This window comes from Danio aesculapii, chromosome 3 (genome assembly GCF_903798145.1).
Source record: "Danio aesculapii chromosome 3, fDanAes4.1, whole genome shotgun sequence".
In the NCBI taxonomy this organism is placed as follows: domain Eukaryota; kingdom Metazoa; phylum Chordata; class Actinopteri; order Cypriniformes; family Danionidae; genus Danio; species Danio aesculapii.
The window spans coordinates 62,203,806-62,221,956 of NC_079437.1; the positions used below are offsets into that span (position 1 = coordinate 62,203,806).

At 37.5% G+C, this 18,151-nt stretch overlaps 2 protein-coding genes across 3 annotated transcripts in view; both read left to right on the forward strand.

The window, feature by feature from the left end:
* Positions 1-7,742, forward strand: part of drc3 (dynein regulatory complex subunit 3) — a 9,286-nt gene extending 1,544 nt beyond the window's left edge. The window contains exons 3-13 of one of the 2 annotated variants that reach the window (XM_056452539.1): positions 285-401; positions 486-652; positions 1,292-1,438; positions 1,860-1,979; positions 4,397-4,509; positions 4,843-5,017; positions 5,157-5,288; positions 6,535-6,605; positions 6,689-6,812; positions 7,211-7,342; positions 7,522-7,742. In XM_056452539.1, coding sequence (XP_056308514.1) covers positions 285-401; positions 486-652; positions 1,292-1,438; positions 1,860-1,979; positions 4,397-4,509; positions 4,843-5,017; positions 5,157-5,288; positions 6,535-6,605; positions 6,689-6,812; positions 7,211-7,342; positions 7,522-7,632 — 1,409 coding nt within the window. In that variant the 3' untranslated portion in view covers positions 7,633-7,742. The remainder of the gene's footprint in view (positions 1-284; positions 402-485; positions 653-1,291; positions 1,439-1,859; positions 1,980-4,396; positions 4,510-4,842; positions 5,018-5,156; positions 5,289-6,534; positions 6,606-6,688; positions 6,813-7,210; positions 7,343-7,521) is intronic. The other variant, XM_056452545.1, reaches the window with a different exon arrangement.
* A 683-nt stretch (positions 7,743-8,425) lies between these two features.
* On the forward strand, positions 8,426-14,836 carry gid4 (GID complex subunit 4 homolog). Its single transcript, XM_056454408.1, has 6 exons — positions 8,426-8,791; positions 11,410-11,469; positions 12,208-12,315; positions 12,445-12,546; positions 13,806-13,936; positions 14,332-14,836. Exons 1-6 carry the CDS (start codon positions 8,603-8,605, stop codon positions 14,393-14,395), a joined length of 654 nt encoding a protein of 217 aa, XP_056310383.1. The 5' UTR covers positions 8,426-8,602; the 3' UTR covers positions 14,396-14,836.
* Positions 14,837-18,151: the final 3,315 nt, after the last annotated feature.

Sequence of the window (18,151 nt, forward strand, 5' to 3'; positions counted from 1 at the left end):
ACGGACGGACGGACGGATGGATGGATGGACGGACAAATAGATAGATAGATAGATGGATGGATGGATGGATGGATGGATGGATGGAAGGACGGACGGACGGACGGACGGACGGACGGACGGACGGACAGACAGACAGACAGACAGACAGACAGACAGACAGACAGACAGACAGACAGACAGACAGATAGATAGATAGATAGATAGATAGATAGATAGATAGATAGATAGATAGACAGACTATCCCTTTAATAATAATAATAATATTGACTGTGCTGTATTTGTAGACATCCTGAAGATCTATCACCTGTGGAGTTTCAGCTCTCTGACGAAGCTGCAGCTGGATAATAACGCCATCGAGAGGATAGAAGGACTAGAAAACCTCACCAATCTGACCTGGCTGGGTGAGTGTGAGTGTGTGTGTGTGTGTGTGTGTGTGTGTGAGAGAGAGAGAGAGACAGAGTCTAAATATCTCCTACACTCCTCAGATCTGTCATTTAATCAGATCGAGCTCATTGAAGGTCTGCAGACTCTTGTGAAGCTCCAGGATTTGAGTTTCTTCAACAACCGGATCTCTGTCATTGAGAATCTGGACACGCTGCAGCAGCTGCAGGTCCTCTCTCTCGGGAACAACACCATCACTCAACTGGAGAACGTAAGCCAGATATACAGTGTTTGATTGATTAAATGACAATAGTGCGATCACAGAAGCATGACGATGTGACTAAACTCAGAACACATGCAGCTAGATGTGTGTGGATCTTCAATAATTCAGGATATGGTGATAATGAACACAATATTGGTGTCATGGGCCCTACGAAAAACTGTCAACTCATTCATTCAGTTTCTTTTCAGCTTAGTCTCTTTATTAATCAGGGGTCGCCACAGAGGAATGAACCGCCAACTTATCCAGCATATGTTTTACACAGCGGATGCCCTTCCAGCTGCAACCCATCACTGGGAAACACCCATACACACTAATTCTCACACACACACACTCATACACTATGGCCAGTTTAGTTGATCAATTCCCCTATAGCGCATGTGTTTGGACTGTGGGGGAATCCGGAGCACCCGGAGGAAACCCACACCAACACGGGGAGAACATGCAAACTCCACACAGAAACACAGAAGGAGGGTGAATAATTCTGACTTTCACTGTATATATATTGTGATTGAAGCTTCAGAAATGAATCACAACAAGGAAATCGGATACCACAATCAGCAGTTCAGTAATTAACACTCAATAGGAGATTAATGAGTGTGAGTCAAACACAGATGTCTGATCCTGCAGGTGATTTACCTCAGGAAGTTTCAGAACTTACGCACCCTCAGCCTAGCGGGAAACCCCATCTGTGAGGAGGACAGATACAAGACATTTGTGTCCGCATATCTTCCAGACCTGGTTTATCTAGACTACAGACTGCTGGATGAGCAAACGGTGAGTGAAGAGCACCTATTAAACGACTTTAATGCTGTCTTTAAGCACAGTTGTGTGTGTGTGTGTGTGTGTGTGTGTGCGTGTGTGTGTGTGTGTGTGTCAGCGGTGTGTGTGTATCTCCAGCCTCTAATGCTCATTTAATTGTATTTGTTATAATCAAAAACACTTTGATTGACATTCTCCTTTTGTACGTGTCATCAGAGGGGGAAAGCCCCGCCCACTAGTGTCCATGTCTCCCTCATTAGCATAAACAGCAGCCCTGAGTGAGAAGCAGCCGTCTGTCCATTAGCCATTAGAGTGTTTGAGCTGCTGAAGATAACGTCAGCGTAGACTAAGAGGATTATAGATGTGGAGTTTTAGATGCAGTTAAGCTCTGTTTTAAATCTGTCACTAAAGTAAACTCTTTTTTTTCTAAATATAGCGTGAAACCGCTAATGCTAAGTATCAGTACGCTATAGAGGAGATGCGTCAGAATGAGTTGCAGGAGCAGCAGGTGATGGAGGCTCAGAAGATCAGCAATGAAGAGCTTCAGCTGCACAAGGTGACCATCATGATACAGAGTACACTAAAAGGCTAACACATTGCTAGCATGTTTTAGCATACCACTTGCATGTTCTGGATTGTTGCTAGAAGGCATACAGCTGTGACCCAAGTTAATGATAATTGTTTATATTATTTATTAAATTACCCATGCATCTAGCAGCATCATGTTAAAAGATACTAACAGTGTGTTAAACATGTTATAAACATGTTAGCAACATGCTAAAAACAACAGAACATGTAAACAGTTTGTTGCATTATACTAATGTGCAAAACTATGCTAACAATTACATTAGCATCATGCAAAACGAAGCTAACAGTGTGTTAAACGTGTTATAAACATGTTAGCAACATGCTAAAAACAACAGAACATGTAAACAGTTTGTCACATTATACTAATGTGCAAAACTATGCTAACAATTACATCAGCATCATGCAAAACGAAGCTAACAGTGTGTTAAACGTGTTATAAACATGTTAGCAACATGCTAAAAACAACAGAACATGTAAACAGTTTGTTACATTATACTAATGTGCAAAACTATGCTAACAATTACATCAGCATCATGCAAAACGAAGCTAACAGTGTGTTAAACATTATATAAACATGTTAGCAACATGCTAAAAACAACAGAACATGTAAACAGTTTGTTACATTATACTAATGTGCAAAACTATGCTAACAATTACATCAGCATCATGCAAAACCAAGCTAACAGTGTGTTAAACATTATCGTTAGCAACATGTTTAAACATGTAAAACAACAAGAACATACTAGCTGTGTGCTCTAAAATGTTTGTTACACCATACTAATGTGTTAAAATACACGGTTAACATTTTCTAGCACATTGCTAGTTCTGGTGTATTTTTTACAACTTTTATGATGTTGTTAACATATTTAAATAATGTTTAACACAATGTTAGCTTTATTTAGCATAATTATGCTATAATTGTTGGCATTTTTAGCACATTAGTATGTTGTAACAAATGGTTTGCATGTTTTAGCACACTGCAAAGATGTTCTGGTGTTTTTATACATGTTGTAGCATGTTAACATTTTATATAATGTTTAACACTTAGCTGTTAGCTTCTTTTAGTATGATGCAGCTATGATTAAACATCATATTAACGTGCTAAACTATTCTACCAATTATAGCAGCACCATGCTAAAAGATGTTAAGTATGATAAACATTTTATAAACATGTTAGCAACATGTAAACATGCTAAAAACACCAGAACATGCTAGCAGTGTGCTAAAACAAGTAAACTGTTTGCTACAGCATGCTAATGTGCTAAAATATGATAACATTTATATCATAATCATGCTAAAGTAAGCTAACAATGTGCTAAACATTATATAAACATGTTAGCAACATGTTTAAAGAACACCAGCACATGCAAATGGGTTAAATATGCTGTTTACATTTTCTAGCACATTGCTAGTATTTTGTGGTATATTTTCTACACGTTTAATGATGTTGTTAACATGTTTTATTAATGTTTAAAACACTCTATTAAGCTTAATGATTCTATTATTGTTAGCATATTTTAGCACATTAGTATAGTATAGCAAACAGTTTATATATTTTAACACACTGCTAACATGTTCAGGCATTTTTTACATGTTTTAGCATGTTGCTAACATGTTTTTATTTTTATTTAATACACTGTTAGCTTATTTTAGCATAATGCTACTATAATTGTTAGCATATTTTCATGTTAGTATGGTGTAACAAACATTTGACATGTCTAACAGTTATAACAGCATAATGCTAAAACAAGCTCACAGTGTGTTAAACATTATATAAACATGTTAGCAACATGTTTAAACATGTTAACAAAAACAAGAACATACTAGCAGTGTGCTCTAAATGTAAATGTTTGTTACACCATACTAATGTGTTAAAATACACTGTTTACATTTTCTAGCACACTGCTAGTATGTCAGTCTTTTTCTGCATATTGTTTCAGCATGTTGCTAACATGTTTAAACAGTATAATGTTTAACACACTGTTAGCTCGTTTTATCATGATGCTGCTATACCTGTTAGCATATTTTAGCTCTGATCAATGATTTTTTTGTCGTCTCCTGATTCTTCAGTTTCTCATCAAATCTTCTGACCAATCAAATGCTTTCTAGTATCTGACATGCCCCGCCCCCTTCTTCTCATTGGCTGTTAATTTGATGCGCTTGAGCTCAACCACTCTTACTGGCAGAGCTGTGATAAAACAAAACACTATTGGCTAGTTGTTTTAAAGGGGGAGGGGCTACTGTATGCCCCGCCCCTTCTTCGTGTTTTAATTAAGATTATGTCAAACACGGGAGTTTTGATCTACAGTTGACAGCACACAGCTCTGGACGTCCCCGATAAGCGTTCGTCCCACTGGTGAATAAATACTGTTTATATTTTTCCAGGACGCATTCGTGGAGAACCTGAACGGCGCTCAGCTCTTCGACAGCATGTTTGCAGATGATCCTGATGCTGAGAAACTGGCTCTGCTGCCGGGAGTAGACGCTCTGCTGGAGGAATATCCTTATCCACATATTTAAACAAACAAAACACACACGAATGAACGCGATGGTTTAATAACGCACGCTTAAAAACAAAGGAAGAGTGATTACAACCTAACACCAATTCTGTCTGATGAAAAAACTGACAGCTGGAGGGGGCGTGGTTAAGTATGTTAGCCACGCCCAATACCTCAGACAGATCTAATCTGAGAACTCAAAACAAACAGGAAGTGCATTGTTCAGCATTAAACTAGCAATGCGAGCTGACAACGTCAATATGGCTAGATTTGATATCATGTGTGCTTTAAGAACACCAAGCAATCCCCTTTCCTTAACAGACACGTCTCTACGTTTAGGAGCAGAATGGAGGCTGTGTGTGTGCAGATGTTTGACACTGGTTTGTCTCAGCATTCTCGGAGGTCTGCGGAGGTGGAGTCTTTCCTCAGCTGTTCTCGAGAAGCCGTGGCTGAAAACAAGCAGAAAGCGGCACAGATCGCAGCCGACTTCGAGAGCTCCAGGAGACAGGTCAGTTTATAGATCAGCTTTTATTATTTCTGTGTTTATTTAGGCTTGTTTTCATTAAATAATGAGTCAAAATGAAGGGAGTTTTTCCTTTAAACGTACAAAATCACCTGTAGATTTAGCCTGACGGTGTGTGTTGCAGAAGACAGCGGAGATGCATCAGATCAGGGATGCTGTTGAGCTGGAAACACACCTGAGCGTCTGCCGTCAGCAGCTCACACACACGTCTGAGCAGCTCATGAGCCTGGAGCTGCAGCTGGTGGACCAACTGGAGGTCAGAGATTTAGGGTGGAGCTATCTGTTCTTCAGTGCTTGGGTCGGGACTATCAGTCTTTAGGGCAGAGCTATCAGTCATTTAGGGCGGTGCTATCAGTAATTTAGGGTGGGGCTATCAGTCCTTTAGGGCCGGGATATCCGTGATTTAGGGTGGAGCTATCAGTGATTTAGGGCGGAGCTATCAGTGATTTAGGGCGGAGCTATCAGTAATTTAGGGCGGAGCTATCAGTGATTTAGGGTGGAGCTATCCGTGATTTAGGGTGGAGCTATCAGTAATTTGGGGCGGAGCTATCAGTGATTTAGGGTGGAGCTATCAGTGATTTAGGGTGGAGCTATCAGTGATTTAGGGTGGAGCTATCAGTGATTTAGGGTGGAGCTATCAAAGATTTAGGGTGGAGCTATCAGTGATTTAGGGTGGAGCTATCAGTGATTTTGGGTGGAGCTATAAGTGATTTAGGGTGGAGCTATCAGTGATTTAGGGCAGGACTGTCAGTCATTTAGAGTGGAGCTATCTGCCATTTAAGGCGGAGGGATCAGTAATTTAAGGTGGAGCTATCAGTAATTTAGGGTGGGGCTATCAGTCATTTAGGGTGGAGCTATCAGTTATTTAGGGTAGGGCTATCAGTGTTTTAGGGTTGGGCTGTCCATTCATTAGGGCAGCGCTATCAGTCCTTTAGGGTGGGGCTATCAGTTCTTTGGGGCGGAGCTAGAAGTGCTTCAAGGAGTGGCTATCAGTCATTTAGGGTGGTGCTATCAGTCTTTTAGAGTGGAGCTAACAGTCATTTAAGGCGGAGCTATCAGCATTTTAGGGTGGAGCTATTAGTGCTTTAGGGCGGAGCTATCATCATTTTAGGGTGGAGCTATCAGTGCTTTAGGGCGGAGCTATCAGTCATTTAGTGTGTAGCTATCAGTGCTTTAGGTATGTAGTATACGTACTTAGATACGTATTTAGGGTGGAGCTAATCGTCTTTAGGGAGGAGCTAATAGTGCGTTAGGTAAGGATATCAGCGAGGATTTAAGTCATTTATAAGTTGTTAATTGTGTTTTAAACAGTTTGCTTTTCCTATTTAGTGTGAAAAGGTCTTAAACTAGAGTTACTAGAGAATCCCTCTTCATTTAAGAACTTCAGAAGTTTTGTGGAAGAGAAATTTATTTTAAAGGATGTAGAGACGGATTATTAAAGCAGATCTATACATGGACTACATTATATCTCTGTACACTCACAGAATTCTCTGTTTTTAAAGGACGTCTTCAAAGACTTTGAGAGGAATATCTTAGAGATGGTCGGAGGCTTCGTTGAGTTTGTGCAGGGGATATATCCTTGATCAACCACGTCCATATGAATATAAAAGCATATTTCTCCCGTGTAAGAGCGTCTTCTTTAACCGTGCGGCACACGTTTGCGCAGTGCAGAGATCTGGAGAACCAGCACCATGAACAGCAGCTGGAGATCGGCCTGGAAACGCTGGAGAAAGTCCTCAAGAATGAGCTTGAAGAGGAGATCCCGGATGATCTGGCCATGGTGAGGGGAAAGCGGCTCAATTATTCACAATGTGTTGATCTGTTATGAATATTCATGAGATGGTAATTAACTCGGGGTTTGTTCAAGTGCTGTTTTCAAGGCTTAAATATTGGATAAAGTGCTGGAAAATATAATTGTGTTGCTAAATGTGCAGAATATGTTAATTTATTTGCATATTTTAGGAACAGTGTGTGATTATATGTCGGTTTAATAACTAATAGCTAGAGTTTTGTGTGTGTGTAATGATGATTATTGTCTGTTTGAGAGTGTGTGTGTGTGTGTGTGTGTGTGTGTGTGTGTGTGTGTGTGTGTGTGTGTGTGTGTGTGTGTGTGTGTGTGCGTGCGTGCGTGTGTGTGTGTGTGTGTGTGTGTGTTGATGATCATGTTCTGTGCTGAAGCTGTTAGTAGATAAAGACACGGTGATCAACGCAGCGAGCGCTTCACACGACACGCACCTGATGAAGATCGATAACAGAGAAGACAAGCTGGTCACACAAACAAACAGCTGGTTCGAACGCCTGGTCACAGAGGTCAGTCACACGCACTCGCTACTTAAACACTACCAGGCTTTATACCATCGGTTACTGTATTATATTTAGTGCTGGGCAAAGATTAATTATATTATTTTGTATTATATTATATATAGAACGCTTTTATTAGTGAATTAAATGTAAATATTGGATCAAATCTTTTTCTTTTCTGTGTACAGATACAAGATGAAGAGGTGAAGAGGAATCGCAAGCGCATCTCAGAAATACAAAACTACATTCACTTTGTGAAGGACGAACTGGAGGACCTGACACTACCTGAGCAGCATTAACACATTCATCAGACAGAGAGAAAGAGAAATTATCAATATAATGTATGAACAATATGATATGTTTGCTGATATGAATTGTTTTTGTTTATTAAAATCTGATATAAAATGAAGATGATGCCTTCATTTCTATTTGAACATGTTTTAGGTAGTTTTGTACTCTGCAATGCTGCCATCTCCAGAGATGTGTGAGTGTTGCAGAAGCTCCATTAGTGTGATGAGGAGGAGAGTTGTACATAAAAGGACATTTCTCAAATAAATACACAGAAAACACAACTACCACAGCTAAACCTTTTGCCAAATATATAGTTACTTTACTACAAAATGTACTCAATCAGGACTTAAAGTGTAAATAAAAATAAACAACTACTGCATTACTGTCAAAATCAGAAAAGTTGAGGTTAGTAGTTACCATAACTTTATTAGTTAATAGTAACTTTAGCTAATTAACTGGTAACTAATAGCTTTTAACAGTTAAAGTTAGTATATATAAACAGTTAACCTGCAGTTACATATCATATATGTGATGTCTATGTACACATATTTAATGAAGAGTATTAAATGTATGTGAAACGTTATGTTAAGCTAACAGGACTTACATTCTTGAATATACTGATTGACGCTCTTTTGTGTTTTAAAGTCACACTAAACAAACAGCTGTCACTTCTAGAACATTTACGATTCTCCACATTTCTATCACAACTACAAAGCCCATCATGCTTTTCAGCAGGCAGCCAATGAGAACCCAGCGTCATTTTATACTCGGCGTCTAACATCCAATCAGAGAATAGCGTGCTGATTCACATGACTCTCCGTTGAGCGCCTTCGTTCTGCTGTGAGGGACGTAACCGCGCGTCCTGCGGGAGAAGCTTGTAAACTGACGCGCCGCGCGGTGAAGCGTCGTGTTTTCTCCTGGTCCAGCGGCGCACAGACGCGACGCTTCGCTGCTCGGGCCCCGCAGAAGAGATCCAGCATGCCGGTCCGCACCGCTTGCCGCCCGGGCCCTTCTGCGGCCTGCTCAGCCTCGGCCTCGCTTATTCCGCCCCCGCCGATCAACACGCGCCAGCCCGGCGTCAGCACCTCCCTGCTCTACAGCGGCTCCCGGTTCCGCGGACACCAGAAGAGCAAAGGGAACTCCTACGATGTGGAGGTGGTTCTGCAGGTGAGCACTTGGTGGGTGTTAGTGGACACCAGATGTCCAGAACTGCTCCCTAGATAGACAGCTCACTAGGCTCTGAGGCTGTGCTGGTTGACTCGGGTAAAGTTGGTTTTATATTCGCACATTCGCTCAGTGACAGCTTGTGACACACTGCCTATATTGTTTACCACGCTGCTTTAAACATTGGGGAACGCGATTTAATTGACTGTGATTGTAAAATATGCTGTGCTTTGATAGTCATTGGCTGCTGAATATGATTTCTCTATTTAGAGTTCTTGAATCTACATTTTGAAACCATATTAATAAGGAGAAAGTCTGAATGTGTGAATAGAAAGCCAGTTTTACGCCAGTGAGCTGGGTGTTCGTGAACGGTGAGCTTCCTACTCTCTGCTGCCTGGATAGACAGCTCACTAGGCAGCTCTGAGGCTGTGCTGTTTGAGTTCAAAATGCAGTCCACGTAGTCAAGACTGAAGTAACTAGGCTTTGACTTCCACATGTTGTGAAACTACGAAAGTCTGAAGTGACGTTTGTTTCTTGGTGTGTACAGCCTGTTAGGGAGATTCTAAGGTCAAAATGCTGTTTATAATGAAGATTGTAGGCAATTTACGTAATTTAGTATACTACTAACTAGGTAATGTTTCAGTCAATAGCCTACTAAGTAGGTATTAAGACCTAAAAGTTGTCACTGAATAATTTTGCGAATGTAAAACCAACTTTACCTCAATTTAGACATGTATAGGTTGTAAGATTATAAAACTCAACAGTGCTGTTAGTTTATAGGTGACTTGGGTAGTGTGCTAGCTAGGTAATAGAGTAGGTCGTAAGACTTGATTTCCAAAACGATTGGTTGTTTGAAGGTAGCCTACCAAGTAGGTATTGAGACCAAACTGCTGTCTTAGCAGCACACTAGGTAGGTATTGAGACCTAAATAAAGTAGACATCTTAGTATTGTGAGACTATTAAGTAAGTTTAGATGTTTATAAAGCTGTAATAAAGATTGTAGGTGACTTAAGCAGTGTACTAGCTATGTAATGATTCAGTTAGTAGCCTACTAAGTAGGCATTGAGACCTAAATGTTGTCTTGCTAGACAGTTTTTCAGGTTGTGAGACTATGAGGCCCTAAAATAATGTTTGTTTCTTAGCAGCACACTAGGTAGGCATTGAGACCTAAATGAAGTAGACAGCTTACTATTGTGAGACTATTAAGTCTTCAAAATAATGGTGTTTGTTTCTTGGTATATACAACCTGCTAGGGAGATTCTGAGTTTAGATGTTTATAAAGCTGTAATAAAGATTGCAGGTGACTTAAGCAGTGTACTAGCTAGGTAATGATTCAATCAGTAGCCTACTAAGTAGGCATTGAGACCTAAATGTTGTCTTGCTGGACAGTTTTTTAGGTTGTGAGACTATGAGGCCCTAAAATAATGTTTGTTTGTTTCTTAGCAGCACACTAGGTAGGTATTGAGACCTAAATGAAGTAGACAGCTTACTATTGTGAGACTATTAAGTCTTCAAAATAATGTGTTAGCAGGTAGGCACCAGGCAGTGTACAAAATAGGTTTTGATATCCACATGTTGTTTAGTTAGGTCACTGACAAGACTGTAAACTACGAAAGTCTGAAGTGAAGTTTGTTTCTTGGTATATACAATCAACCTACTGCGCCACCGTGACACCAATATTATTATTATATTATTATTAATAGTAGTAGTAGACGACGTTTCATTATTAAAATTTGGCTAATTTTTCTATATTTCTAAATATTTTAATTAATTCTAAAATGTTTTAAAAGCCAGCTAACGCAACACTACTGTTGTTGATATTTTATCATTGTTCTTTATTTTATTATGTTTTGCAAATGAATTAAGACTTGTGGAGTTTGCTGATTTTAGTCTCGTTATTGAGGTGCAGTACAGACATGTAAACACCGCAGTCAAATTATAACCATCATGTAGGACTTTTCACCATGTTTTGCGACAGTATAGTCCATACACTGGTGTCTGACACTATTATCTGCACCTACAGAGACAGTGAAGACCACAGACACCTGCATCATGAAATGCGGAGGGTTTTTTCCATTAAACTCCATTAAAACTACACTCTTCCAGCAGTTCATACTCGCATCCAATATCTCGTTTGTCAGGTGGGCATGCAGGAAATGTTCCTGAATGAAAGTGAAAGTGCCAAACTGCAGTTAAAGTCCACAAATTAAAACTGAAACACCTGAAATTACATGAAACTCTGGAGGAAACGTGGATAGCGCGGTGACACGATGACGTTAATCAATTTATGTGCTATAACATGTAAAAGGAGATCATGAAAGGGGCATTCAAAATGTAAACGCCTTAATCTTATTATTATCTTCATTAGATTAAAGCAAATAATTCGATTACTGATGTCCATGTAAACGTCGTCAGTGTGAGATATTGATTGTTGTGACCGGCCTAGTAATAATCAATCAGTATGAACCCGAGTCTCTGTTGAAGTGGAGTAGGGTGATTTGATGGCAGATTTGGATGTTTGAGCTCAGATTATCTCCTTGACTGATATCTGCTGAACGTGTTCTGCGCTGACCCACATTTGTGAAGTGCGTTTAATAATAGTCTGTGCTCTGGATCTGCAGCACGTGACCATGGAGGACTCGTACCTGTGCGGATACCTGAAGATCAAAGGCCTGACGGAGGTGAGAGAGACTCTTCATTTAAAGAGCATCTGTTGTGCAGAAATCACTTTAGTAAGGGGTTTAAACCCAGTAGTGTGTGTGTGTGTGTCTATCAGCAATGTGTGAGTATATCCAGTCTCTAATGCTCAACATGTATTAATTGTGTTTGTTCTAATCAGACTTGATGAAGAAACACTTTGATTGACATTCTCCCTTTGTACGTGTCATCAGAGGGGGAAAGCCCCGCCCACTATTGCCCATCTCTTCCTCATTTGCATAGTACTTAAGGGGTGTTTTGGTGACTGTTGCTTTAAATTCAGATAAGATTGTGTTCTTTTCAAAAGAGGGCGGAGCTACAAACATGTGCATCACCTTAACGACAGATTCAAACATTCTATTGGCTAATGGACAGACGGCTGCTTCTCACTCAGGGCTGCTGTTTATGCTAATGAGGGAGACGTGGGCACTAGTGGGCGGGGCTTTCCCCCTCTGATGACACGTACAAAGGAAGAATGCTAATCAAAGTGTTTCTTCATCAAGTCTGATTAGAACAAACACAATTAATTCATGTTGAGCATTAGAGGCTGGAGATACTCACACACTGCTGACACACACCTGGGATTAAACCCCACATAAAGGTGATTTCTGCAAAATGGGTGCTCTTTAATATCATATTATTGTATTTCACTTTTATCTATACACACACACACACACACACACACACACACACACATCTGAATCTGCTCGTTCTCTCTTCAGGAATATCCCACTCTCACTACATTTTTCGCTGGGGAGATCATTAGCAAAAAACGGCCATTTTTAACCAGGAAATGGGATGCAGACGAGGATGTGGACAGAAAACACTGGGTAATAATAATAATAATGTGTATAATCAATGCCACACACACACACACACACGTCATAATTATGAATCATTATGTGCCATAACTGTAATGTGGAAGCTGATCTGCTGAATGTGCTGTTCTTGTCTTTCAGGGGAAGTTTCAGGCGTTTTATCAGTATGCAAAGAGCTTTAATTCAGATGATTTCGACTATGAGGAACTTAAGAGTAGTGATTATGTCTTCATGCGGTGGAAGGTAAGCTGTAACTTATTATTTAAAGCTGTTTGGGGTCAGAAGTGACATGAAAGCGTATAATGAAAACACTTTATATATATATATATATATATATATATATATATATATATATATATATATATGACCATTTTGAAGGATGTAAACAAAAACAATGGCCCCAAACGTATATTTTTAATTTCTATAGCTTCCGAGAATCCAAAAAGAGTCACTTATTAATAAATAATGTTATGATAGAGGTTTTAACATTAATTTGTAATAATAATAATAATAATAATACCTCTTGTTATATTTATGAAATATTTTGATAACAAGCAGGAAATATGTATATACACACACACACACACATGTATATAAACGTATATATGTGTGTGTGTGTGTGTGTGTGTATATATACGTATATATGTTTGTGTATGTGTGTGTAAAGTTTTTTGTTTATTTTTATTTATATATGCACAATATTTTGACACAGAGTTGACATATATTATGTAAATACAAGCTTTTATTTCGGATGAATTTAATTGCAATTAATCATTTGACATCACAAAATAAACATTGTTTACATTTGTTTTATATATATATATATATATATATATATATATATATATATATATATATATATATATATATATACACATATATATATATATATATATATATATACACATATATATACATATTGTGTGTGTGTGTGCTTGCGTGTGTGTGCATAAAATTTGGCTTCAAGTAAGATTTAGTTTGTCTGCAGTACCAGATATGACCACAACCTGTTTACATTGATAACCATACAAGGGCGCCCCCTATGTTTTTGATGAACCTTTTTTTTCATGCTTTTGACAATATTTGTAAAGTAGACATCAAGTTCTGAAATAGTTTGGTGATATTTTATTTGAATTAATCCTCTTAAAAACACCTTAAAAATGTGTAAATGCAGATTGCTGTAGCAAAGTAATGCTTTACAACTCTAAGTAGCCTTGTTACATATCAATAAATAACTGCTCAGTAATATCGATCGACTTTCAAATGAGATATAGTCATGATGGCTTCATGGTTACACTACAATATTGTGGTTTATTTATTATATCTGTAAATGCTCCCAAAGCTTGTAGAGTGACGTTAAATGTGCTTTAACCCATTGCTCTTCCAACATTCACAACAAAACTGTAAAACACATATTCAGAAGTCTGTATATTAAAGAAATATCCTGAAATGCGTGTTAATAATGAACAAAACTGCTCAATGAATGTGTGTTTTTGCTTCAGGAGCAGTTTCTAGTTCCTGATCACACGATTAAAGACATCAGCGGTGCTTCCTTCGCTGGCTTCTACTACATCTGTTTCCAGAAGTCTACAGCCACCATAGAGGGATATTACTACCACAGGAGCTCAGAATGGTACATTCCCACAACACACACAGCTCTGCTATTAACACGGTCTATATATTAGTCATTTAGTGCTGTACCTGCTAGTAAAGATGAAAGAAGGATAGTGAGATGTTAAAGCGAGCTCCTGACTCTCTGTGGGCTTTAAATATCCCGACATCCTGGCTAAATTTGCCCATCATGGCCTCCTAACCATCCCCATATTGTAATTGGCTTCTTCACTCTGTCTGCTCTCCACCAATCGGCTGGTGCGTGGTCTGGCGCTGGTGGATGTTGCACACTGGTGCTGGATAAGGAGACTCACCCCATAAGTGTGTAAAGCGCTTTGAGTGTCCAGAAGAGCGCGATATGAAAGTAAATAAGTATTATTAATATTATTAATATCTGTATGATTGTTGTGTTTTCAGGTATCAGTCTTTAAACCTGACGCACGTCCCAGAACACAGTGTGCCTATATACGAGTTTCGGTGACGCTGAAGAACCGGCGGGAGAATCTGCAGCGGACACAGAAGAGTGTGTGAAGATTGTGCTGTCTTCTATCCTCACATGCGCACACACACACACACACACACACACACACTCACACAGACGCGTGCGCTGGTCCAGACGGAGGCGTTCAGAGACTCACAGCAGTGTTTTTGCGCTCCTGCTTCTCCCTCTTGTTTTTAACTCTTCTGTCCTCCGGCCGGTTTTATCCTGCAGCTTTGAGGATTAAAGAAACACGATTAATAACTCCTCCTCATCATCATCATCATCATCATCATCACAGTTTCTCTTCTGCCCTGGACTGGAGGAGATCATTGGGATTATTTTTTTTGCCTTGTCGCTTGTTTAAACCGCACGGACACTTTCATCCCAGACTCTGTCTTTTTATTATTATTTATTTATTTTATTTTATTCTTCAGATTTTTTCTCTCTTTCTCTCTCTCTCTCTCTCTCTTCTTTCTCTTTCTCACTCATTGTTCCTCTCCTCTTTCTCTCTCTCTCTCTCTCTTCTTTCTCTTTCTCACTCATTGTTCCTCTCCTCTTTCTCTCTCTCCATCTCAGAAGTCCAGAAGTTGCTGTTTTTATTTCTTTTCTCCAAACTCTAAATTTGCATCTCAGAAATTTTGCTCAAATCTCACAATTCTGACTTCTGCTTTTCTTCTGTTCTCCGACCTGTTTAACAAAACAGATTTTCCCTTGAGGTTTGGGGATTAAACAACAACAAAAACAACATAATAATAATAATAATAATAATAATATCAATAATAATAATAGCATTAATATCAATAATAATAATAATAATAATAGCATTAATATCAATAATAATCAGTTTTCCTCTGTCCTGGATTGCAGGAGCTAATTGGCATTTTTAGCTCTTGCAGATCTGTAATAATTACACATTACTGACTTTTAATTGTGTTGAATTCCTGTAATCTCTTGCAGTTTTGACTGTTTGGATTGAGTTTATCTCAGTTATGCTTCTGTCAGCATCAGATTATTGATTCAGTTCATTAGAATTGAGTTAACATCTTACAATTCTAGATTTATTCTGTTAACTACTTCAATATCTCACTTCCTTTTTACTCTGTCCATCTATTTGTTTATCCATCTGTCTATCTATCCCTCTATTTATTCGTCTATCTATCCGTCTATTCGTCTATGTATCCATCTATCCATCCATCCATCTATCTATCTGTCTATCCATCTATCCGTCTATCTATTTATCTATCCGTCTATCCATCCATCTATCTATCTGTCTATCCATCTATCCGTCTATCTATTTATCTATCCGTCTATCCATCCATCTATCTATCTGTCTATCCATCTATCCGTCTATCCATCTATCTATCTATCCGTCTATCTATCTATCCGTCTATCTATCTATCTATCCTTCTATCTGTCTATATCTATCTCTCTCCATCTATCTATATCTCTTTCTATCTGTCTATCACTCTATCCATCTATTTCTCTATCTCTGTCATTTCCAAATTAGTTCAATTTAATTTTTTTATTTTCTCCAAACTCTAATTTTACCATCCCAAAATATTGTCAATATCTTCTCAGTCTGATATTATTATTGTTATTATTATTATTATTATTTAATTCCTAAATTTGAACATCTCTCAGTGACTTGTCTTCTTCTCTTCGCTCATCTTTAAAACAGAACATTATTTTTTTATCCTTCAGTTTTTGGGGACTTTATAATAACAGTACGTCAGCGTTTTCATTGCCCTGGATTGTGATTTTTGCGTTGGGTTTTTCCTCCTCTTTTTGCCTTGTGATTAATGGAAGCAGCATGGCCAATGTTTGGAGACTTGTTTTAATTTATTTGGAGTGATATTGTGTGTGTGTGTGTGTGTGTGTGTGTGTGTGTGTGTGTATCGCCAGTGATTACAGACACTGCGACGTCTCGGAGACTCAGCGAGTGTGAAGTGATGAATATGGAGACGCTTTTTTATGAACGTAAGGTGTATCATCAAGAGTCACATATATAGCAGCCGGCTCTTCGCTTCTACGTCTGATATATTTTTTATATTGTAAAGAGTCTGGTGTTTTTGGAAAGAGAAAGAGAGATATATAAATATATATATTATCCCCATGGTGGTAAAGCTATTTGTCAGAAGCTGCTTTGGATGAATCTTTTCTTTCTGATTGTGATGGGGAACAGAAACACATTCATTTAATGCTCTTTGTTTTCTGCTATGCAACCTGAAGAATCTCAGCTCATGTGAATCTCACGCATGTGGAAGCCCGTTTCTAATACACAAATTAACTCATTTAAAAATAAATGCGACTATCAAAATGATAAAATATAGCCTGCAGTTATGAGGTTAAAGCTGTTTTTTTCATTTGCATTTTTACATCTAATAATAATTTCTCTGATTTGTTTGTTTAAAAAATCTGAATTTAGAATTTTTTTGTTGTAATTTTTTACTTTTTCTCTGAAATTCTCACTTTTTGTAACAAAAATTCTGAGAAAATGTAAAAATAACAACAAAAACCTGCAAATTCTGACTTTTGTTAACAAAAAATAAAAAAATAATTAAAATAATAACTGGAAATTCTGACTTTTTTTAACAAATTCAGAGAAAAGGTAAAAATTACAACACGAGCTTCACAATTCTCAATGTTTCTAACAAAAATTCAGATAAAAAGTAAAAATTGCAACAAAAACTTAAAATTTCTGAAAAATTTAAACAAAAGTTCAGAGAAAATGTAAAAATTACAATGAAAACTGGGAAATTAACTTATCAAATATTTAGATAACAAGCCAAATTAAAACGTAAACTTGGTAATTCTGACTTTTTGACAAAAATTAACAGAAAATGTAGAAATTACATCAACAACTATAAAATTCTGACTTGTTATAAAAAAATGTAAATAAAATACAAAAATCACAACAAAACCTTGGTAATTCTGAAAGTTTTAAACAAAAATTTAGATAAAAAGTACAACAAAAACTTTAAATTTCTGAAAGTTTTAAACAAAAATTAAGAGAAAATTTTAAAATTACTTTAACAACTATAAAAATTCTGACTTTCGTTATAAAACATTTAGATAAAATAAAAAAAATCACAACAAAAGCTTGGTAATTCTGACTTTTTAAACAAAAATTTAGATAAAAAATAAAAAACACAACAAAAACTTAAAATTTCTGAAAGTTTTAAACAAAAATGTAGAGAAAATGGAAAAAATTACAACATAAACCTGGAAATTCTGACTATTTTTTACAAAAATTAAGAGAAATTGTCAAAACTACGACAAAAACTTGGTAATTCTGACTTTTGTTCACAAAAATTCCAAGTTTTTGTTGTAACTTTTCATTTTCTCTGAATGTTTGTGTTGCAGTTCTGGATTCTGTTAACATCTCAGGATTCTGACTGTAATAATCAGCCTTTTCTGCTTATTCTTTGAGTTGATCAATTCTGATTTATTTTTGTTATTGTTGACTTCTTCCAATTCTAGTTTTAATTAACTTCTCGATTCACTTCTGACTAAACAATTTAAAATATTGACATGCAGTTTCTTTCTTTTTTTCTCTCATTTTTATTTTCTCTGAGTTTTTAGTCACTATAGCTTATTAACCTTATTTCCTACAAGTGTATTTTCTGCATTTGTTTATTCTAGAATGAACATCTACAGTTTTGTGTGTATAGACAACTGTAGATGTTAGAATAAACAAATGCAGATTATTATTATTATTCATAGATACGTCATTTTTTACTTGCTGTTATTTTATTG

What these genes read in the sequence shown, in the direction of transcription:
- gid4 (XM_056454408.1), top strand. Translation starts at nt 8,603, where the DNA reads ATGCCGGTCCGCACCGCTTGCCGCCCGGGCCCTTCTGCGGCCTGCTCA. An exon ending in AGATCAAAGGCCTGACGGAG is followed by an intron (nt 11,470 to 12,207) that starts GTGAGAGAGACT and finishes TTCTCTCTTCAG; the next exon opens with GAATATCCCACTCTCACTAC. An exon ending in TACCACAGGAGCTCAGAATG is followed by an intron (nt 13,937 to 14,331) that starts GTACATTCCCAC and finishes TTGTGTTTTCAG; the next exon opens with GTATCAGTCTTTAAACCTGA.